Raw genomic sequence first — 24,769 nt, forward strand, 5'->3', positions numbered from 1 at the left:
GTGCGCATGAGCTGTGTCAGGGCTTCCTTCTCTGAGCTGGTGGCTCAGCTGTTGGCTAATTGCCAGCTCCTATCTCTCCACAGTTACTCAGCTGTTGATGATATCCTGCTCGTCAGTCCTGCCTACTTAAGCCGTCCAGTCCAGAGGAGCTCTGCCTTCACCTTGGTCAACATCACAGAAACTCCTGTGATCCTGTTCAAGACTTGTTTTGCTGACATCCCTTCTGGCTCCAGATCCTGCTTGCTGTTCCACTACATTGATCCCTGACTTCTGGCTTGGCTGACTATCCGTTCCGGTTAATGAACTTTGGCTATGCTTTGACTACGTTTCTTCTTTTTACTTTTATTATTAAACAAGTGTGATTTAACTGTACTTCTGTCTCGGCCTGATTACATGGTTTCTGACAGTAGGCAAAGGCCATGAATTCAGAAGATGCAGTCAATTTTGTTGGCAATATCTTTTCCAGATTGGATGAACTGGATCACCGCATGGATCAGTTTGCCATGGTGTTACAAATGCTCCTGAGTCGCGCGGCTTACCTGGAATCTCCCACTGTGGCCACCCGGTACAACCTATGTTGCAGGCCGACCCTGCTGCTGCTCCAGTCTCTGTGCAGGCACCTGCCTCGAGTATTACCTCTATAAGAGGTATGCCTGGTTCCGCTCCGCTTCCCCAGCGATTTGGGGAAGATCCAGTCCAATGCAGAGGGTTTCTCAACCAGGTTGAGATATACTTTGAGATGCTGCCCCAGGCAGCATAGTTTTTTTCGGTCACCCTTTCTTGGTCTGAGTCCGTCGAGATACAGGCTCTAATCGACTCTGTGGCTGCAGGCCTGTTCATTGATGCTGCCTTTGTATCGAAGCACTCGATTCCACTGCAGCTGCATGACGCTCCACCTGTCATTGAGGCTCTTGACAGGAGACCTCTACAGCCTGCCCATGTGACTCATGAGACGGTTCTGTTGTCCATGGCCGTAGGGGCTCTTCACCATGAGATAATCCAATTCCAAGTTATTTCCTCACCTTAGTTTCCACTGGTTATTGGTTATCCTTGGTTACAGAGGCATAACCCCTCTTTTGATTGGCTCCATGCTGAGGTTCTCTCCTGGTCACCACAATGCAGTGAGACATGCTTCCAGAAGGTAGCCAAGGTCCTGTGCACCTCTTCGCTCTCCTTCCTGCCGGAGGAGTACCGCGATTTTAGCGATGTCTTTGACAAAGGTCAAGCCAGTAGTGTGATTGCACAATTGACCTTTAACCTGGTGCCATACCCCCTTGTGGCCGGGTTTACCCTTTGTCGGTCTTGGAGGATAAGGCCATGGAGGAGTATGTTGCAGACGCACTTTCACGAGGTTTCATCTGCAAATTCTCGTCTCCTGCTGGTGCTGGTTTCTTCTTTGTGGTGAACTGAGACCTTGTATTGATTATAGTGGTCTCAATCATTTCACGATTAAGAATGCCTATCCGATTCCGTTGATTACGGAATAAATTGACCGCCTCAAGGGAGCAACGGTTTTCACGAAGCTTAATTTGAGAGGGGCATACAATCTTGTGAGGATTAAGGAGGGCGACAAGTGGAAAACTGTGTTTAATACCAGAACAGACCATTATGAGTACCTCGTAATGCCTTTTGGCCTTTGTAACACCTCGGCAGTCCTCCAGGAATTTATTAACGATGTCCTCCGAGATTTGTTGCAGTTATGTGTGGTGATTTATCTCGATGATATCCTCATATTTTCCAAGTCCCTGGAGAGCCACCACACAGATGCCTGTCATGTGCTTCAGAAACTAAGAGAGAACAATCTCTATTGTAAACTGGAGAAGTGTGAGTTCCATCATGAACAGGTTAAATTCCTGGGTTATGTAATTTCCACTGCTGGTTTTTTGATGGACCCAGAGAAACTTTCGGCAGTCCTAAAGTGGCCCTGACCCGTGGGTTTACATCCTCTGCAGAGTTTCCTGGGCTTTGCCAACTATTATCGGAAGTTTATTCGTAACTTCTCGTCTCTGGTCAAGCCCCTGACTGATATGACCAGAAAGGACGGTAACCCACAGAGTTGGTCTTCGGAGTCCATTAAGGCCTTTGAGAGTCTCAAGGCTGCCTTTGTTTCTGCTCCTGTGTTGGCACATCCTGATCCTACGTTACCTTTTATCCTTGAAGTTGATGCTTCTGAGAATGGTGTTTACGCCCTTCTTCCTCAACATCCTACCTCTGGGAGCGCTATGCATCCTTGTGGCTACTTTTCCAAGAAATTGTCACCTGCAGAGTGCAATTACGAGATTGGTGACAGAGAGCTGTTGGCGATCATTTTAGCACTGAAAGAATGGAGACATCTCCTCGAAGGTACCACTGTGCCAGTTCTCATTCTTACTGAGCATAAGAATCTCACACTCTTGTCTGAGGCTAAACGCCTCTCTCCCAGAAGGGCGCGATGGGCTCTTTTCTTGTCAAGTTTCAATTACATTGTCTCATTCTTACCCGGTACTAAGAATGTAAGGGCTGACGCCCTGTCATGACAATTTTCCTCCACTTCCAAGTTGGAGTCGGTTCCAGTTCCTGTGATTCCTCCTGATCGTATTCTGGCTACAGTTCGCACAAGTCTCACTTCTCCTTTGGGTGACAAAATTCTTGCTGCTCAGGTCCATGCTCCTCCTGAGAAACCTTGTGACCGCTGCTTTGTCCCAGAGAGTCTCCGTACTGCCGTGCTCCAGACTTACCATTCTACCAAGGCTGCTGGGTACCCTGGGAAGAATCAACTCTTTTGGGCCATTTCCCAACAATTCTGGTGGCCTAATCTACGTGCTGATGTAACTGTTTTCATAGCTGCCTGTTCCGTGTGTGCTCAGAGTAATGCTATGTATACACAATCGGACATTCCGACAACAAAACCATGGATTTTTTTCCAACGGATGTTGGCTCAAACTTGTCTTGCATACACACGGTCACACAAATGTTGTCGGAAATTCCGAACGTCAAGAACGCGGTGATGTACAACACGTAGGACAAGCCGAGAAAAATTAAGTTCAATAGCCAGTGCGGCTCTTCTGCTTGATTCCGAGCATGTGTGGACATTTGTGCATCGGAATTGTGTACACACGCTCGGAATTTCCGACAACAAGTCTTCTTGTCTGAAAATTTGAGAACCTGCCCTCATACAGTTGTGGTCAAAAATTCTGACAGCAAATGTCCGATGGAGCATACACATGGTCAGAATTTCCGACAACAAGCTCACATCAAACATTTGTTGTTGGAAAAACCTATCGTGTGTATGGCCCATAAGGCTCCACGACACCTTCCAGTGGGCCTCCTACAACTCATACCCAATGGAGAGAGGCCCTGGACCCACCTGTCTATGGATTTCATTGTGGAGTTACCCAACACAGTTATCCTTATGGTGGTTGACTGGTTCTCCAAGATGTGTCATTGTATTCCACTTAAGAAGTTGCCCACTTCTAAGAAACTGGCTTCCATTTTTGCTCGGGAGATCTTTCGATTACATGGGCTACCGAAGGTGATTGTCTCAGACAGGGGTAGTCAGTTTGTGTCCCGGTTCTGGCGAGCCTGTTGTGTACAGTTGGGAATTCAGCTTGCTTTCTCCTCTGCATATCACCCGCAGTCTAATTGGGCCGCAGAATGAGCCAATCAGTCCTTCGAGCAATTCCTACATTGCTATATTTCTAACTATCATAACAACTGGTCAGACCTATTACCGTGAGCAGAGTTTGCTCACACCGGTGCCTTGAATTCTGCTTCCCAATTGGCGCATTAGGGTTTCCAACCTTCCATGTTGCCTGACTCGTTTGTTGTGCAGAATATTCCTGAGTTAGAGGAGCATCTCCGTGGTCTTCGTTCCACCTGGACACAAGTCCAGGAGGCTTTGCGACATGCTAATGATCGTTCTAGACTCCATGTTGACCGCAGACGCCTGTCTGCACCTTCCTACCAGGTTGGGGACAGGGTCTGGCTGTCATCTTGCAACCTCTGACTTTGTGTCCCCTCACTGAAGTTCGCACCTCAGTTTAGTGGGCCTTTCCATATTCTTCACAGGATTAACCCAGTGCCTTACGCATTAGACCTTCCATCTAATATGCATATTTCGAATGTATTGTATGTCTCCTTATTAAAACATTTGGTCTGCAACCGCTTTACTACCTCGGTGCCACATCCTCACCCTGTACAGGTTGAGAACCATGAGGAGTATGAAGTACAGTCCATTGTTTACTCCCGTAGGTTCTGTGGGCGCATACAGTACACGTGCATTGGAAAGGGTATGGTTTGGAGGAACGCTGTTGGATCTCATCCTCGGACGTACATGCCCCCGTCCTCCTCCGTGATTTCCATAGACGTTTTCCCCTCAAGCCTGGTGGTCCTCCGAGGGGGAGGGTTCGTTGAGGAGAGGGTACTGTCAGGGCTGGACTCAGCCTTTCCTTCTTTGAGCTGGCGGCTCAGCTGTCGGCTAATTGCCAGCTCCTATCTCTCCACAGTTACTCAGCTGTTGCTGATATCCTGCTCGTCAGTCCTGCCTACTTAAGCCGTCCAGTCCAGAGGAGCTCTGACTTTGCCTTGGTCAACATCACAGAAACTTTCTCCTGCGATCCTGTTCAAGACTTGCTTTGCTGACATCCCTTCTGGCTCCAGATCCTTCTTGCTGTTCCACTACATTGATCCCTGACTTCTGGCTTGTCTGACTATCCTTTCGGGTTACTGAACTTTGGCTGTTTTGACTACATTTCTTCTTTTTACTTTTATTATTAAACAAGTGTGATTTAACTGTACTTCTGTCACAGCTTGATTTCATGGTTTCTGACAAGCGGCATGACTGGGAGGATGTCATAGGAGGACGTCTGCTATAGGCCAGGTGGAAACTGGTTAAGAACAGGTAGGAAGTTTAACTCCACTCCCATCCTCCGCTCCTCTGTTAAGTTACCATGGACAACCATTCTTCTGCCCCCATCATCAGCTGATCTCTAATTCACCATGGACAGCTTTTCTTCTGCCTCAACACCAGCTCATGTTTGGGTCTTTTTTTTGACCGTTCTATGTACCATTTTGGTCTCAGTGTCTCAGTGTCTTGTATGGTTGATGAGAATTGGTTTTGTGCTGTGAAAGCATGTCTCAGTATGAACTGGACAACAAACGTAATCATTAACTTTTCTTAGGAAACAAGCTTACCCTTTCATAAGACCAGTCCATTCTGAACTGTTTACTCTCACAGCTTCCTCACTGTCAGCTGTGTCACCTGGTCATGCTGGGGTTCAGGACTAATTATGGGGCATGGATTATCCTTCTCTTGTTGTATGTTACTCTGTTTCCTCCAGCTGGGGCATTGTGGCTCCTGGATGTCCTATTTCCTCCTGGTATCACCCCCAAAGTGAATCTGAGCAACAACACCTCTCCAGTGGTGCTGGGTAAGACATTTTCGCTGATTCATTCATGATATTTCTAGGAATGGGCGGTTGTTTGTGCTGAACATTGGGAGAACCATTGTGGCTATTAGTATTTACCTTATTATTAATATTTGTAATAATATTCTTTGTTTCTATTATGATGAGCAGGAAGGGGGCCAGTTCACATTTCCCATCCACAATGTCATTAAACAAAAGTGATTTACATCATGCCGTTTATTAGTTCTCATCAGTGATTAATATGAAATAATGATTTATTGGACAGGATAGCCTTTGTCCATTTAAAGAAGAACTACTGACAAAAAACATCTTTAAATAGTGTTTTAAAAAAATAAATATTTTCCTGGAATCCAACATCAATAGTTATTAATATGAATATGAGCAGCATCTATTGGATGACCTTTCACCAGTTCCAGCCAGCTGTATCGTAAAGTGATACACTTAGCCCCCCCCCCCACCATTCACACTGAATCTGACTTTGAAATTGTGCGACTTCACTTGAAGTCGCACGATTTTAAAGTCGCATGTCAGGGCGACTTGGCTGACATCGGTGTGACTTCCTGCACAGATGTCTATGCAAGTCGCACCTAAAATTGCAAAAAAAATAGTGCAGGAACCTTTTCTTTTTGCAAAGTCGGCGTCACACTGATTTAAATTGTTCAATTGTCGACAACAGAGGGTGTCTTGTCACGCAATTTGGACCTGTCAAATCCCATGACAAGTCGCACCGATGTGAATGGGGGCTTAAAGTACCCAACAAGAAAACATGTAACATCTCCCCATCCCCAATGTAATGGAGATGAAGAAAGGCTGACATGTTTAAAGTTTAACCTGGGTGGAAGCCATGGCTCCTTCCATAGATACTTTGTAGTGAGTGAACGATGTCACTGTAGGACAGGAAGTGTGATATTCAACACTAGATGAAAATAAAGGATGGAGGCTGAAAAAAGAAAACCAATGCAGCCACCACATCTAAGGACTGGTAAGCTGCAATATATGGCATTTAAGTTTTTGGGTTTAGATATGCTTTAACTTAGTCAGTGATATGTCCACACCAGGCAGTGATTGCTAAACCTCTGATGGCCTAGATACTACAGATAACCTGCACACATACCAGGTAATCATTAACTAAAACTTAAGCCACAGACTTCACATGACTTTACTAGAGTATCTCCTTCTGGTTGCTGAGTACCCCCAATCCCCCCCCCCCCCCCATCTTTGGAATCTTATTTCAGTTACCTGCCACGGGCCTTTTAATGGGGACCTCACCTCTTGTATATGGTTGTCTCAGGTATAAAGTGAAGAGATTCATTTTTTTTTTAATCTTTCTTGCATTCAAATATATATAATAGTTTTTACTCTGTCTGTTACTTTCAGTGCCGGGCACCTTCGGAAATCAACTAGAAGCAAAATTGGATAAAAAGGAAGTTGTGAATTGGATGTGCTATCATAAGAGTGAAGATTATTTCACCTTGTGGCTGAACCTGAACATGTTTCTTCCTCTTGGAATAGACTGCTGGGTTGATAACATCAGGTATGATTAGACAGATTACACTTTCCTTTACAGTGGGTTGAATGGTCATAAATTCGGGGACTCTGCAGAGAATATTCACTTCTGTCTGATTACATGTATCTGTACCGGGACTAATGGACTAATTTTTTCTTCCCTCGTTAGTTGGAAAGTTCTTGTGATAATGGCTTTCATGGCAAATTTGAGTTCTTCAAGCCCCTCCAAGCCCACACCAGCATATAGTGAAAAACCTTGCGCCAATATCTATTTAATCTGCTAGTTAAGCTGCTCCCCAAATGCTGTAGATTCCTACTGTGCAATGAGTATAAATTGATGATAGGGGGCACTGTGACTACTATTTAAATGAAAAACTAAATGGGTTTAATGGGTGAACAAATGCTATAATAAATGATAAATATACAACATATAGTGAATCGATGTGATCACTGTGACCAAATACTGGTAATTACTAAATATACAACACATATATAGTAAATCTCCATAATTAATTATAAGTGCGAATAGTCCATGTTCTTTAGTGAATATTCCAAAATAAAACATGGTTGGTACAATTAATAAGTGTAGATATCCTCCACCGTTATAGACATCCACGGACACCCAACGTGCTCATGTAAAATGATCTGTTTACCAGACAGCCATGATCTCTTTAGCTAAAAAGCAGGTCAAAAATCACTTGTAGCCTGATGTAGAATCACAGACTTTTCAAACTGTGCTCTCCTCTCCACCACAGCGGGTACATGAGATGAGAAAACACAAGGAGGATCCAATATCGTAATATTGCTTCATTTATTAAAACATGAATAGTCATAAAAAATGCCTGCTTACATTCATATGTGCCTGTGTCCCGACACTAGGAAGTTAAGCGTATGGGTCTGATGGACGCCACAATGTGCCCTGCTCACACTGGGAATTGGCGTGCGTTCCACCGCCGCTGGAGATAGAACCGGAAGTTGGGACTCGGAAATAACATGACCGGAAGCGCCGCGACGTACGTTTCATATCACTACGTCATCAGAAAGCATTCCGGTCACTAGGCAGAAGACTCTAAATAGACTGAAGGTGGAGACATCAATCTCCTGCCCCTTGCAAACCTACAGGATTACAGACTTTAACAAAAACAAAGTCTACAAATGGCAGGAAGACATTAACCCCCCAGGGTCCAAAGAATCCTCAGTGGAAAGAGAGATCGAAATACAAGACAAGACATTATAGTACACATGACTAATAATTCTAACACTAATACAAAAAAAGAAGATAAACCTCAGATTAAATCCAAAAATCAACCTAAAAATCAAAGCTAAAAATCCTAATACCCAACCACGTACTCCTCAGTACTCGGTTCCTACGCACAATAGGTTTGCACCATTGGCGAATAGGACACTCGAGTATAATAGGTATTATGACTATGGTTGTAACCATTATCCACCTAGGCCCCCCAGAGGTGGATATAGGGGCAATTTTAGGGGTAGACCACCACCCCATGACAACTATTACAACCGGGGGGGGGGATGGGGATGGAAAGAGCCTTACAGAATCCCACCCCCACCACCCCAAAATCATCACAGAGACTATATAGACAGAGAGGAAACAGAGGAGGAAGGGGAAAGAAAAAGAAAAGGGACAATTAAATGTGGGGATTTTCAACCTGGCAGGGGTCCAGTTTTCGGAGGAAGAAATGGAGGTCCTAGCTCAAGGTTTAAAATTTGCACCAGACAAGGACCTTGATAAATTTTAGGTTTTTGTTGATGTGGAAAAATACGCCAGAAAATTAAATATTAAAAAACATTATGCAGGGATTCCCATCATTCCTCCATCGGATCCAATAGCTGATTTTTACATAGTGGCCTTTAAGCGGAGGTCCACCCACACCGCCCAAAAAAAAAAATATTAAAAGCCAGCAGCTACAAATACTGCAGCTGCTGACTTTTAATACATGGCCACTTACCTGTCCCAGGGCCCAGCGCTGTCGGCAGGGGACGCCGAGAACCCGCTCGGTTCTCGGCAGCTGCCGCCGCCATCCTAGGTGAGGGAATCAGGAAGTGAGGCGTTGCAGCTTCACTTCCCGGTTCCCTACTGCGCATGCGCGAGTCGTGCTGCGCGTCCCAAGTGGTCCCCGCTCTCTCCTGGGAGCTGTGTGTTCCCAGCAGACAGCGCGGTGGGGACGGGAAGAGGCATAGACTCCCATGGGAGTCTATGCTGGAAGTGGGTGCAAATACCTGTCTTAGACAGGTATCTGCACCCCCCTCCCCCCTGAAAGGTGCCAAATGTGACACCAGAGGGGAGGAGGGTTCCGAAAAGCGGAAGTTCCATTTTTGTGTGGAACTCCGCTTTAAAAACAAATCAGTGTTTAATCCTAAGGCACTCACCATTTCATTGAGGTATTTAAAAACATTATCCAAGATGAGATAAAAAAAATTAAAAAAAAGACATTTAAAAAAACAAATGTATATGGGAAGGGATCAAAAGATTAGAGGATAATAAACAGATTGCAGTTGGACCTGCAGATAAGGGGTGGGGGGGGTGGGGGCTAGTAATACTCAGTAAAGAAGAATATAATACAGAGGTGCATAGACAATAAGCTGACACCACCACATATAAAAGACTTAAATCTAATCGTACAGGTAAATTAAAAACGGAAAAAAGGTTTAAAGAAAAAGATATTAGATAAGAAGGAGGCCAAATATCTTATTCCACATACTCCAAAAATACCAGTGATGTACATAGTTCCCAAAATACATAAATCCAAAGATCACCCCCCAGGACGGCCCATTATAAGTGGGATTGAGTCCCTCTATTCCAGGGTGGGTAAATATTTGGATATTTACTTACAACCCTAAGTCACACAAGGAAAGTCATATCTCAAAGACAGCAGAGAATTAATTAAAATGTTGCAAAAAATAAAAGTCCAAGAAGATACTATATTAGTTAAAGTAGATATTGAATCTCTGTATAGTAATATTAAACAAACTGATGGCCTTAAAGAGGCAAAATGGGCTTTGAAAAAACAATCATCATTAAAAGATGTACAAATCCAATTTTTGCTTGAAGGGGTAAAAATGACTATGGGTAATAACTACTTTTGGTTTCATAACCAATATTTTAACCAAATTAAGGGGGTAGCTATGGGGGCGCATTATGCCCCCAGCGTAGCCAATTTAGTGCTTAACAAATGGGAACATGAAACTATATATAGCAAAGAGTGAAAGGGCCTTCTGTTTTACAAATGTTACATTGATGACATTATCTTGCTATGGGAGGGTCCCCAAGCCGGTTTAGTCATTCCTTACTATACTTAGGCCCCTTTCACACTGGGGCAGTGGGGGCGTCGGCGGTACAACAGCGCTATTTTTAGCGCTGCTGTACCGTCGTTCTTGTAGCTGTATTCGGCCGCTAGCGGTGCGGTTTTAACCCCCGCTGGCGGCCGAAAAAGGGTTAAAATCCCTTTGTACAGCGCGGCTATAGCCGCGGTATTGCCGCGGTATAGCCGCGCTGTCCCATTGATTTCAATGGGCAGGAGCGGTGAAGGAGCGGTGAATACACCGCTCCTTCACCGCTCCAAAAAAGCGGTTTGCAGGACTTTTTTCACCGCCCTGCCTGCGCACCGCTTCAGTGTGAAAGCCCTCGGGCTTTCACACTGAACAAACAGCGGAGGCTGTTTAGGGGCGGTTTGCAGGCGGTATTTTTAGCGCAATACCGCCTGCAAACCGCCCCAGTGTAAAAGGGGTCTTAATGTCAACCCCTATGGCCTCAAATTCTTAGCTAGTTGTCATTTAGAAACAATTAGCTATCTGGATTTGGTTCTAACAAAAAAATCCAATAGAACTGAAACTGAAACCAAAACGCATTTTAAAGCAACTGAGAGAAATGGCTATGTGCCTATCAAGAGCTGTCACCATCCACAGTGGCTAAAAGCCATTCCCAAAAGCCAATGCATGTGGTCGAGAAGGAACTGCAATCATTTAGAAGATTTTATTACCCAATCTGAAGTCATTACAAATAGGTTTATTGAAAAAGGATATACCGGTAGTCCCACAGAATTGAATCATTGCAGAAACAAGTCCTTAACATGGACAGAGAATACCTTTTAACTTCTACCACAAAAAAAAGAAGTTTCAGGCGACCTAGCAGTTATCACAGGATTCCTTAAACAAAATATCACCTAATATTCCAGATCCCCCCAAAAAGGCTAGCATCTTTTTAGACAGAACAGGGTTCCACTATTACACTAGATGCAAAGCATGCAATACTATCAAAAGAAAGAAAATGAAAATTTTCACTCGATAGTAACTCAGAACGAATATCAAATTCGCCCTCTGATTATGCATGACTCTGAATATGTCACTTACGTGCTGGAATGCCCGTGTCCCATGCAATATGTGGGTAGGACCACGTGTATGTTACGTACTAGAATAATGAACATATTACCAACATCAAAAATGGGTTTCCAAAACATAGTGTGTCTAGCCTCTTGCCGACCACTGCAAGATGATATACGCAGAATGGCACGGCTGCGCAAATGGCCATACCCGTACGTTCCTCCGTCATCGCAGGCTAGCGGGTGCGCGCACGCCCACGGGAGAATGCCCGCGGATCCCACGGACTCTATGTCCCCAGTGGCCTGTGTTTGTGGCACAGAAAGGCAGAATGGGGAGCTGCCTATGTAAACAAGGCATTTTCCTGTTCTGCATAGCAACATGACAGGGATCTACTACTCCCAGGGATCGGGAGCAGTGATCTCTGTCATGTTCTAGTGAGCCCATCCCCCCTACAGTTAGAACACACTTAGGGAACACACTTAACCCCTTGATCATCCCCTAGTGTTTAACCCCTTCCCTGCCAGTGACATTTACACAGTAATTAGTGCATTTTTATAGCACTGATCGCTGTATAAATGTCAATGATCCCAAAATAGTGTCAAAAGTGTCCGATCTGTCCTCCGCAATGTCGCAGTCCCGCTAAAAATCACAGCTCGCTGCCATTACTAATAAAAATGCCATAAATCTATCCTATTTTGTAGACGCTATAACTTTTGCACAAACCAATCAATATACGCTTATTGCGATTTTTTTAACCAAAAATATGTAGAAGAATACGTATCGGCCTAAACTGAGAAAGAAAGTAGTTTTTTTTATATATTTTTGGGATATTTATTGCTAAAATATTGCTTTTTTTTTTTTTCAAAATTGTCGGTCGTTTTTTGTTTATAGCGCAAAAAAATAAAAACCGCAGAGGTGATCAAATACCGCCAAAAAAATGCTCTGGTCATTAAGGGGGTAAATCCTTCCAGGGCTGAAGTGGCTAGACACTTTAAAACACATCACAATAAGGACCCTAAGTTACTTACATTTTATGGAATTGATAAAATTTCGCAGCATTGGAGAGGCACTCACCTTAAACGGGCGGTGTCAGAGAACGAAACCAAATGGATATATTGGCTGGACTCTTTGCAGCCAGCCGGTATGAACATCAACCTAGACTTAAATTGCTTTTTAACCAATGAATCCTTGCAGTCGAGTTTTATTCCTGTATTTCATTAATCTGGCAAAAATTAGACTTTCCTATAGATAGTTTACATATGTACATCTGCCCATTTTTGAAATTTATACGCAGATATGTGCATTTCATTGGTGCTTTTATATTTTAGTTTTTAGTGTAGTAAGCATATATTCTATGTATTGTATATTTTAATCATTTGCATCATACATATATTTTGTACCATTTTTTTTATTAATTAAGGTTATCTGTTTTTATTTTGTTTGTACAGTGTTATGTCTTTCTTGTCAGATAACATAATAAGCTGGTTTTAGCCTGTAGGATTGCATGGGACGGAGGATTGATGTCTCTGCCATAAATTAAGCAATATTACGCTATTGAATCCTCCTTGTCTTTTATTTATTTACCCGCTGTGGTGGAGAGGAGAGCACAGTTTGGAAAGTCCGTAATTCTGCATCAGGCTACAAGATTGTAGCAAAAGTGATTTTTGACCTGTTTTTTAGCTAAAGAGGTCATGGCTGTCTGGTGAGCAGATCATTTTACATGAGCATGTTGGGTGTCTGTGGATGTCTATAAGCGGCGGAGGATATCTACACTTATTGATTGTACAAACCACGTTTTATTTTGGAATACAGTATTTACTGAAGAATATGGACTATTCACACTTATAACTAATTACAGGGATTTACTATATACGGTATATGTTTTATATTTAGTAATTATCAGTATTAAGTCACAGTGATCACAGCGATTCACTATATGTTGTATATTTATCATTTATTATAGCATTTGTTCACGAATTAAACCCATTCAGGTTTTCATTTAAATAGTAGTCAGAGTGCCCCCTATCATTAATTTATTTGCACACCAGCATATACCAAACTCTATTCCTAGGGAAGGCAGCCATCATGGTTCTTCCTGACACATAATTTCTGTGGAAGAAAATGGAAAGTATTGAGGCCAAAATTAACTGGTGAAGATAGAAAATGATATTTTTATAGTTATTTCAGACCTTCTGCAACATTTTTGAGGTGGCTATGTGCTTGGATATCGAACAGACAAGCTGGGAGATATGGGTCCTGTGAGGGCCACATTGATACCTGTATGAAGCTTCTACTGTCCTTAGCATGATATGCACCATTGGCGCCCACACAGATTGGCATCTCAGTTGGGTTTGCCAATATTTATTGTACTTTGGACTGTCCTTCATGCCGCCCAGTTTTTCTATGTGTGGGCAGCTTTATTTTTCTTTTTTTGTATAACTAGCGTTTATTGAGTATTCAGAAAACCTGACAAAGTACAGAAAAAAGAGAAAAACAAGAATAATACAAACTGTCAAAATAAGAAAATAATAGGGTCCATCAGTGAAGGACCGGTACCAAGTCTGACCGGCATTGTAAACAAACATAACAGCAATATGGATATAATCAAGGCCATCACACAAATTCAATAATAACCAGTAGTCATATCTGATAAGGCCGCCTTCATATGCTTAACAAAGAGAAATCCATGCAATAGGAACCCCATTCAAAATGTACTTAGGAAGGCTAGACCTGTACACGTGTATGTAGTATATCACAGGACACTGGTCTCTGATGGAGCAGAAACAGAATGAATGCCCCCCCCGTGTCCAAAACAGAAGACCGGTCCCCTGACGAATCCAAGGAAAAAAGGGGAGGAGGAAGCAAAACTTTACCAAAACTTTAAGGCATCCCAACCATGGGTTGGGTGTGTAATTAATCAACCACAACTGAAGATTACTGGTTACCTTATGACTGAGGCAGCAATAAGCCCATTGACGCCCTTTCAGACTGTGTGATAAATCATTGTAGACATACGCATAGTACAGCTAGGGCAGTTACGGGCTTTACTTTTCTAGAAAATAAATATGTTTCTATTTACAGAGTTGTTTATAACAAGACAACGCGAACGGCTTCTAACGCACCTGGAGTCGATGTCTTCATCCCGGGATTTGGAAAGACATTTTCCGTTGAATATCTGGATAAAAGCAAGTTAGTTGGTGAGAAATTGTAAATACATTTGCTGTGAGAAAAATGTAAATTCTGACTGTAAAATAGAATGCTAGATTTTGCTGCTTTTTGTCATGTAAAGTCACTTAAAATGAACCCTCCCCTCTTTTTGTGTACACCCAACACTGACAAGGCAGCAGCAAATGTCTGACAAAGGATCTAAACCTTCCCCACTCTTTTCAATACCAAGATAAAAATGGTCTGGCTGGAATTCCAAAATTCAGGAGTTTTTGTTACAGGAAAGTGAAATGGGATTCATGTGTGATATTCAATGTTGTATTACTCTTCTTAGGCTATCTTCACACCCTTGTACAAAACTTGGTGAACAACGGCTATGTAAGAGACGAGACGGTCCGTGCAGCACCCTATGACTGGAGACTTGCTCCCAGTAAGTATTAGTTCATGACACTGTAGGACTTAAGCCCATATACCTAATACCATCCTACCCACACATACCCTCCCTCCAAAAACATCATGGATGACTCAGACTAGTTCTTGGAGTAAAATGCCCTTGCGGCCTATTTATTAAAACGTATAAATTAACATAAATATCATAAATAACTGTACTTTCTTAAATAACTTGTGAGGGTAAATTTACTGTAAGAACGATAACTATAACCCTGGTCACTGGTACAACCTCCTTATTTAAAACCTGCCAGTCGGAAACCCCTGACACGGCATTATCACAACCTACCCCAGTGACCTAGCCTTTTTAAACTCCTGCAGGTTAACCCTTAAGGCCTGAAGGTACCAACTTCAATCCCCATCCTTCCATGTATGGGTACCAGCAAAACTCCCCATCATATGGATGGGTACCATCAAACAACCCCCCATCCTTGGATGGGTAACACATGTTACAACTTGTAACATAACTTATCCTGTTAAAGGAAACCAACAACTGCCAACAATCGGGAGGGTGGGTGGGAATCTCGTCCTCCACCGCTCTTCGACTGACGTCACTTCCCCTTTCACACATCTCCTCACTTTCCTCATTCAGCCCCTCCTCTACTCTAAAAGGGGAACTCTTCCTTTCTTAAACAGGCAGATGTGCAGTCCAGCACTGTCATGCCGTCCCTGTGCTTAGGGTCCCCCTTTGGCTCCGTGACTCTCTGTCTGGGTTTAGAGGAATTGTTCATATTTCTCCTGACCGGGGTACTGGCTACTCTTTGCTATAAGTCCTCTCTATTGTTGTCTCTGAGGAAACATCTCCAAGGTCTAGCTCAGGGGTGTCTAACCTTTTGACCTTCTGGAGTCAGACTGGAAGAAGAGGAATTGTCTTGGCCACACAAAAAATACACTAACGATAAGGATTGTTGATGAGCAGAAAAAGTCAGGCAGATCACACGTTAACAATCACTGATATAGATAATATACCTATCTGAGTAATAAAATGTCATTTTTTTGTAATATTTTTTATTGTAAAAGTGAGGCCCTATTCACACTGATCCAACATGAAAGTCGTGCAACTTTCAATTCGACTTTGCCCTGCAACTTCCATCCAACTTTAATGAACAGGATCCCACTTGAGGTGAGTGTGACTTGGGTCTGGTATGGATTTCCACTTCAAATTTACAAAGCATGCAGCCCGGCAGGCCAGGAAAGAGGGGGGAGATACGAGCGAGCATCCCCCCTCCTGAACCATACCAGGCCACATGCCCTCAGCCCAGCCCAAAGCACCTTGTCCCCATGTTGATGAGGACAATGGTCTCTTCCCCACATCCCTGGGCTGTGGTCATGGGGGTCTGCAGGCAGAGGGCTTAAAGAATCAGGAAGTCCCCTTTAAAAAAGGGGGCCCCTAGATCCCAGCCCCCCCATGTGAATGAGTGTGGGGTACATATTACCCCTAACCACACACCCCAAAAAAACTGTGTAGTGTAACAAAGAACACAAGGCAGTTTTTGACAAGTCCTGTATTAAAAATGTATACTGTCCCCCGATGCAGATCCAACATTAATCATGATATCTTCCTCCCCTGTCATTGACCTGATAAAAACAAAAACAAAAACAAAAAAAATCGCTCCTCCCTCGACGAATGCTCCCGCCATTCTGGCTCCCGTGTCTGACAGTCCTTTTATAGCTATGGGGCGTGGCCATAAGGTAACATAACTCGTCCTGTCACAGACCCATCATTTCTTACAGTGGGCTTCCAGATTCTGATAAGCCCCCTGCCCGCAGACCCCCTGCAACCACAGCCCAGGGTTGTTGGAAAGAGACCTTTGTCCCAAACAACATGGGGACAAGGTGCTGTGAGGTGGGGGGTGGAGCCCCCCTGCCCAAAAGTACCCCCATATATTGAGGGCATGTGGCCTGGTATTGTTTGGGAAGGGGGGGGCGCTCGCTCATCCCCCACCCCTTTCTTGGCCTGTTGGACCGCATGCTCGGATAAGGGTCTGGTACGGATTTGGGGGAGGACCCCACGCCATTTTTTTTTTCCAATACATTTTGCATTACTAACATTGTTAGCATTGCTAACAGTTAAGATGCTGATCCGACTTGGATGCGACTTTCATTCAATTCTATGGGATGAAATCGGACCAAAGTATGACCAAAGTAGTGCAGGAGCCTTTTCCAAAGTCAGACCAGTTAAGACAGCTCTCATAGGGAAAATTGTTTTTTTTACATGTCATGTGACTTGTGCTCTCAAAGTCAGAGCGATTGTTGCACCAGTGTGATCCGGGCCTCAGAATGCAACACAAAACTAGTGCGATATTTGACACTGTTTTTGATAAACTAACACATTGAGATCTGGTTGGATGGATGGAGTAGCAAGATTCAATCAACTCTCAAGATGCTCATCAGATATTTTGGTTCTAATTTTGCGCTTTGTATACTTCACCCTTGAAAACAGTTGCTCACAAATATAGGTGCTGCCGAATACTGATGACATAAATAAAGCGCAACTGTAAAAAAGTGGGATTTTTTTGGGGGGAGATAAAACTCATAAAAAGTCTAGTAAAGAGAAACTGTCAAAGTTTTCTTTGGCCACATTTGTTCACTAAGTGTAAATGCATTTTTACAAAAAAACTAAAAAATCAGCATTTTTAAGTAAGTTTACAATTATGTGTTGGGCAGCATTCGAAGCCATCTCAGGCTGGACACCCCTAGTCTAGCTGGTAGTTGTTAGACATGTTCACCTGGGTTGGTTTTGGATTGTTGAAGGACCTTTTACCATTCACCTAAGAAGCTTCTTTAGCTGCTGTAACATATAATGTGACTAACTAGAACAGTGATGGCGAACCTTGGCAACCCAGATGTTTTGGAACTACATTTCCCATGATGCTCATGTACTCTGCAGTGTAGTGGAGCATTGTGGAAAATGTAGTTCCAAAACATCTGGGGTGCCAAGGTTTGCCATCACTGAACTAGAACAATAAAATTACATGGATAAATGAGAACCTTGACAGACATCTCCAGGGTCTAAACTTTTCTGTTTCCATTCATCCCAATCTCCAGTAATCCCAGGGGGCACAATTTTAGTCTCTAATAATCAAATGGTCTACAATCCCAATCTTTAATAATCCAGGGAGGCTACATTCACTAACTTTTATAAAACTAGCCACAACAAGCATGCCTTTAAGGCCTAATGCACAGAAAACACGCCTGCCAAAAAATACTGATAAGAGCCTATTTGTGCATGTGTGCATGGACACATAGGATAACATGCTGGGGAGTTTACTGGCTGCAGAAAAAAACACCTGAAGCCAAAAAGAGCAGTTGTAAAACTGTCCAGTGTGCATGAGGCCTAATACTTCCAGGGGTCACAAGTACTATCCCCAATACTCACAGGGGCAGCATTCAGGGTCTCTAATAATCCCAGAGACCACAATAAATGTCTTCAATCCCAGGGACCCAGTCTTCAATAATCTCAAGGGCCACAGTTGCAACCTCCAATGGTCCCAAGGGCCACAGTGACAGCCTCCAATAGTCCCAGGAGCCACAGTCAAAGTCTTTAGTAATTCCAGTGGCTTAGTAGAACATCAGCTATCTCCCCAACCCCCCAACAACACGCTGTTGGATAGACATTTCCTTACATTTGGAAAGTTTAACCTACGCCCATAGAGGTAGCTCTCAGGAATTTTGCGAAGATCTGGAATGGATGATTTATTGACCTGACCCTCACACCACCCGCTTTAATAATGAAGAGAATACATGGGGAATATAGTCTTTAGGGTAGACAGATGCTGTGTCTTTTCCTGTTCTATTAGTATACATGGTTGGTGAAATAATGAGAACACAAGCCACTGTCCCTTTACAATCAAATAATGTTTTAGTATCAGAACTTTTATTTCACAGCTGTCATATTCCAATCACTTTATATTACTCAATATGGTTATAATAAAGTTCCTGCTTCTACTGCAGATGGACAGAAAGAATACTTTGAAAAACTGAAGAAGCTCATAGAAGACATGCACAGAGAATATCAGAAACCAGTTTTTCTCACCGGACACAGCCTTGGTAATATGTATATTCTGTACTTCTTGAATCATCAGCCTTCACAGTGGAAAAAGAAATATATTAAAGGATTTATCTCACTTGGAGCACCGTGGGGGGGAGCAGTGAAACCATTACTGGTACTCATGTCAGGTAAGTGCCATCATGACAACGACTCCAATCATGTGTGCAATGTGAGCTTGTACAAGATAAGGCTACTGTACAGTACATTGTATCTCCCAGACAAACACATATCATTTTTGAAAGCACCCATTCTGAGGGTACAGCACATTGTATCTTCCAGATGGTGATGGTCACACTGCATTAGGGATAATTTATGACAGCACCCATTCTGAGAGTAGAGCACATTGTATATCCCAGATGGAGATGAACACCCTATGGGTCATTTATTACAACACCCATTGAAGGTACAGCACATTGTATCTCCCAGATGGAGATGGTCACACTATGGGTCATTTATGACAGCACCCATTCTGAGGGTACAGCATGTTGTATTTTCCAGGTAGAGATGTTCATACTACGGTAATTTATGATAGCACCCATTCTGAGGGTACAGCACATTGTACTTTCCAGATGGAGATGGTCACACTATGGGGCATTTATGACAGCACCCATTCTGAGGGTACAGCACATTGTATCTCGGAGCTGGAGATGGACACCCTATGGGTCATTTATGACAGCACCCATTCTGAGGGTACAGCGCATTTCATCTCCCAGGCGGAGATGGTCACTCACACTACATGTCATTTATGACAGCACCCATTCTGAGGGCACAGCACATTTTATCTCCCAGGTGGTTACACTACAGGCCATATATGACTACCTCCATTTTGAGGGCACTGTACGTATCTCGGAGCTGGACATCCTAAGGGTCATTTATGACAGCACCTGTATCTCCAAGGTGGAGATGGTCATGGTTACACTATGGATCATTTATGACTGCTTCCATTCTAAGGGTACAGCACATTGTATCTCCCAGATGGAGACTGTCACATTACAGGTCATATATGACCACCTTCATTCTGAGAGCAAGGCACATTGTATTTCCCTGATGGAGATGGACACCCTGTGGATAATTTATGACAACTCCCATTTGGCACATTGTATAGCCTAGATGGAGATGGTTACACTATAGGTCATTCATGACAGCACCCATTCTGAGGGTACAGTACATTGTATCTCCCAGATGGATATGGGCACCCTATGGGACATTTATAATTGCCCCCATTCTGGGGTACAATACATTGTATCTCCAAGGTGGAGATGGTCATGGTTACACTATGGATCATTTATGACTGCCTCCATTCTGAGGGTACAGCACATTGTATCTCCTAGATGGAGATGGTCACATTGCAGTTCTCCTTAGCTCTTTCCTACACCAACAGCACAAAATAGTCATTAGTATTAATGGTATGATCCAAGCATCACCAAGTATTCAGTGTAACTGACCCCCTTAGTGTTCACATTTTTACTGCATCTATTTTAAATTCTGTCTCAAGAGTTTATCGGCAGAAACCTTGACTGCTTATTAAGTTTTTCTCCCACGCATCCACAATAAATAATCATTCTTGCTATTCCATGACTGATTTGCTTTAGAACTGCTTATATCATATGATGAAGGTGTCTGGCTCTGATGCTGCAGATAACAACAAACAGAAGCTTATGTGGTCTACTTGCTCCAATAGGATGAGTGTACATACATTACAATGTGGTAGTTTTTGGGACTTTTCTATTGTACTCTGATGTATTCCCATGTTACAGACAAATGTATGTCTATGTTTTCTGGAATGGGCATTCATATTTTACTCTGCATTCACAGGAGACAATCATGGGATTCCAATGGTTTCTAACATTAAAATTCGAGAAGAACAACGAATGACGACCACAAACCCCTGGTTGATACCCACCAACCTGGCTTGGCCCGAATCCCATGTCTTTATTTCCACCCCATCCTATAACTATACGTACAGGGACTACCAGAAGTTTTTCAAAGACATTGAATTTGAGGATGGCTGGTACATGTGGGAAGATACGAAGGGCCTTCTGGATGGGCTTCCACCGCCAGGTGTGGAGATGTACTGCATCTATGGAACAGGTCACCCTACAGCAGAGACCTTCATCTACGGGGATGGCTTTCCTAATGAGCCACCTATAGATATCCACTATACAGATGGGGATGACACTGTGCACAAAAGAAGCCTGGAACTCTGTAAACGCTGGAAGACCCAACAGAACGAAAGCGTTCATGTCATTGAGCTACATGGAATGGATCATCTCAGCATGGTCTTCAGCAACAGAACATTGGATGTTATTAATGAGATCTTGCTGGGGAATGACCACTAAACTCCAAGTTACTCCTCTGAATGCTACAGTGGTCCTTCCTATAGAACAGGGATTTGCAATTAGCAGACCTCCAGCTGTTGTAAAACTACAAGTCCCATCATGCCTCTGCCGCTCAGTGTCATGCTTGTGGCTGTCAGAGTCTTGCTATAACTCATGGGACTTGTAGTTCTGCAACAGCTGGAGGTCCGCTAATTGCATATCCCTGCTATAGAACATAGATGATAGTATGGGGGTGTGAGTGTGTGTGAGTGTCTGTGCAATGTGTGAGACTCCCTCCTATTATAGAAGTTATCATACAATCTCAGGTAACATTGCGTTCTATTCTTAGAATCAAATACATTTGTTTACACTGAATAGGACTGAAACATACAAAGTCCTTTTTTTAAAGTGAATCTGTCATTAGGCCAAATGCAGCAGATGTTTTCTGTCAAAGTATATTGTTACTAGATTAAAAACTTGGAAAAAAAAAAAACGACTCTATAGATACATTTAATGCAGATCACCACAAATCTCTGCTCTTAGAAAAGATCCAGATCCTGAAGAAGATTCCAACAAATTTCCAGGAGTCTGGTCACCGTTGTGGTTCCACCTCCCAGCAGGGACCAGACAGGAAGCACAATGCTGAGTGGGTGAGTAGGCAAGAAGCACAATGCTGAGTGGGTGAGCAGACAAGAAGTGCAATTCTGAATGGTTAAGCAGACAGGAAGCACAGTGCTGAGTGGGGAGAAGTCAGGAAGCATAGGGCTGAGTGGGTATACAGACGGGAAGCATAGGGCTGAGTGGGTGTGCAGACAGGAAGCATAGACCTCTGCCGGGTTAGCCCCCCATATCAAAATTTTTGAAAAAATCGTATGCAGTTTGTTAGATCTTTGTTAGGTCAGGTTAGATCAACCGTTGTTTGCGTTAGATCTCACACAGAAGAAGCAATATTAACAGTTATTTGCTGGGGGGGCTAACCCGTCATCAGCCCCCCCTTATCAAAAAATTGACCAAAAAGTTAGCTATTTTGGAAGCAATTTGTTAGATCCGGTAAGATCAAGTGGTTTTAACGTTAGATCTCACATAATTAGAGACTTACTAAGTGATTAATGAGGGGGGCTGGCCCCCCCTTATCAAATTTTCTGGCCAAAAATCATTCAGGCTAATAGATATTCGTTAGATCCGGTAAGATCAAGTGTTTTTAATGTTAGATCTCACATTATTTCAGAGATATTCCACATCAAAATAGAGATATTAGGTGGTACATATGGTGGTACATATGGACGGGCTGGCCCCCCTTATCAAATTTTCGGGCCAAAAATCATTCAGGCTAATAGATATTCGTTAGATCCGGTAAGATCAAGTGTTTTTAACGTTAGATCTCACATCATTTCCGAGATATTCCACATCAAAATAGAGATATTAGGTGGCACATATGGACGGGCTGGCCCCCCCTTATCAAATTTTCTGGCCAAAAATCATTCAGGCTAATAGATATTCGTTAGATCTGGTAAGAACAAGTGTTTTTAACGTTAGATCTCACATCATTTCCGAGATATTCCACATCAAAATAGAGATATTAGGTGGTACATATGGACAAGATGGCCCCCCCTTATCAAATTTTCTGTCCAAAAATCATTCAGGCTAATAGATATTCGTTAGATCCGGTAAGATCAAGTGTTTTTAACGTTAGATCTCACATCATTTCAGAGATATTCCATGTCAAAATAGAGATATTAGGTGGTACATATGGACGGGTTAGCCCGCCCTTATCAAATTTTCTGGCCAAAAATCATTCAGGCTAATAGATAGTCGTTAGATCTGGTAAGATAAAGTAGTTTTAACGTCAGATCTCACATCATTTCAGAGATATTCCACATCAAAATAGAGATATTAGGTGGTACATATGGACGGGTTAGCCCCCTTATCAGATTTTCTGGCCAAAAATTATTCAGGCTTATAGATATTCGTTAGATCTGGTAAGATCAAGTGGTTTTAATGTTAGATCTCACATAATTAGAGACTTATTAAGTGATTAATGAGGGGGGGCTGGCCCCTCCTTATCAAATATTCTGGCCAAAAATCATTCAGGCTAATAGATATTCGTTAGATCCGGTAAGATCAAGTGGTTTTAACGTTAGATCTCACATCATTTCAGAGATATTCCACATCAAAATAGAAATATTAGGTGGTACATATGGACGGGCTGGCCCCTCCTTATCAAATTTTCTGGCCAAAAAATCACCCCAGCTAATTGATATTCATTAGAACTGATAAGATCAAATGATTTTAATGTTTGATTATCCATAATTACAGGGATATTATGGATATTTGGTAGCGATGCACGTATATCCATACTAGTGTCTATATTGGAGGCGGTGATGAGCATTTTCATGTGTACCAGTGAGGAGTGCCATTGAGCATACCGAGGTATGCTGAAATTATATGGGACATTAATCAACAGGTGTGTCCAAGCCCAGTGAAGCCTGAAGCACAGTGCCAGAAGCCAGAGGGAAACTTCAGAGGGCTCTGGTGAAGGAGCCAACCGGGTGCCCATCTATGACACGAAGAGACAGCAGCAAAAGTCCAAAACTTTACAGAGGGCCCCTCGTTGTTGCCTCCAAGCAACCCAGTGTCCTGTTTCTTTTGACAAATGCTGCCTGGTGTCGGAGAGTCTATGCACACCAGACTCCCAGAACTTAGCGCAGACTTAAGCTCAATCAGAACCTCGCAGAGGGGAGCGCGGATACAAACTACTCGAACAGGCCAGGGCCACCACTTCCTCCATGCTCCCTGACAAGCTAGTGGGACCTTCTCCTGTTGTTCCCATCCAAGTAAAGGGAGTCTACACCAAGACCCTTCTGGATACTTGAGCTTAAGTGACCCTTAAGTGAGTTGCAGATATGGGGCATTGTGACTCAGAACTTCCCTTATGATGGCTATCTACCGGTCAAGCTGACCTTCGATCCCTCCATGGCTGGGAAAGCCGAGACTTTTGAAACTCAGGCAGTGGTCTGTCCTCACCCACCAGGGGCCAGTAAGAGTTCTCTCATCATAGGGACCAATACTGATCTTGTCAGAAGGCTGTTGACACCTCTTGTTCTGGAGCCGGGCACTTCAACTACAAGTTTGCACCCCATGTTGAGACAAGCCTACCAGCACCTGGTACAAAAACAGAAGGGAAAGATCTGGCGCTTGGACAAGTGTGAGAAGGTGTTACAGCCTGGTAAAGTGGCCTATTTACAAGCATCTGTCAAGCTAAATTGGAGGGCAGGTATCATCCGAGAGTCCCAGAGTCTATACGCTTCCCCAATAGTGGTGGTACGGAAGAAGAATGGGTCACTGAGGCTGGGTATTAACTACCGGGCGCTGAACTGAAGGACCATTCCCGACCAATATACCACCCCAAGGATAGAAGATGCCTTGCAGAGCCTGTCAGGAGCGAAGTGGTTCACCATGCTGGATTTGAATAGTGGGTATTACCAAATCCCCATGCACCCTGAGGATCAGGAGAAGACCATTTTCATTACCCCGCA

At 43.2% G+C, this 24,769-nt stretch overlaps 1 protein-coding gene across 2 annotated transcripts; it reads left to right on the forward strand.

Moving 5' to 3' along the window:
• The first annotated feature begins 5,172 nt into the window (after positions 1-5,172).
• Positions 5,173-21,729, forward strand: LCAT (lecithin-cholesterol acyltransferase). Of its 2 annotated transcripts, XM_073605586.1 has the most exons (7): positions 5,173-5,408; positions 6,783-6,939; positions 14,334-14,449; positions 14,752-14,847; positions 18,819-19,043; positions 20,731-21,285; positions 21,438-21,729. In XM_073605586.1, the coding sequence occupies exons 1-6, from the start codon at positions 5,246-5,248 to the stop codon at positions 21,252-21,254; spliced, it is 1,281 nt and encodes a 426-aa protein (XP_073461687.1). In that variant the 5' UTR covers positions 5,173-5,245; the 3' UTR covers positions 21,255-21,285; positions 21,438-21,729. The 2 variants fall into 2 exon arrangements, with proteins under 2 accessions (XP_073461687.1, XP_073461686.1); XM_073605585.1 differs by having other exon boundaries at positions 20,731-21,729.
• Positions 21,730-24,769: the final 3,040 nt, after the last annotated feature.

The sequence above is a fragment of the Aquarana catesbeiana genome, linkage group LG11, assembly GCF_042186555.1.
Source record: "Aquarana catesbeiana isolate 2022-GZ linkage group LG11, ASM4218655v1, whole genome shotgun sequence".
NCBI classification, from domain to species: Eukaryota; Metazoa; Chordata; class Amphibia; order Anura; family Ranidae; genus Aquarana; species Aquarana catesbeiana.

What these genes read in the sequence shown, in the direction of transcription:
- LCAT (XM_073605585.1), top strand. Translation starts at nt 5,246, where the DNA reads ATGCTGGGGTTCAGGACTAATTATGGGGCATGGATTATCCTTCTCTTG. An exon ending in TGCTGGGTTGATAACATCAG is followed by an intron (nt 6,940 to 14,333) that starts GTATGATTAGAC and finishes TTCTATTTACAG; the next exon opens with AGTTGTTTATAACAAGACAA. An exon ending in TGACTGGAGACTTGCTCCCA is followed by an intron (nt 14,848 to 18,818) that starts GTAAGTATTAGT and finishes CTTCTACTGCAG; the next exon opens with ATGGACAGAAAGAATACTTT.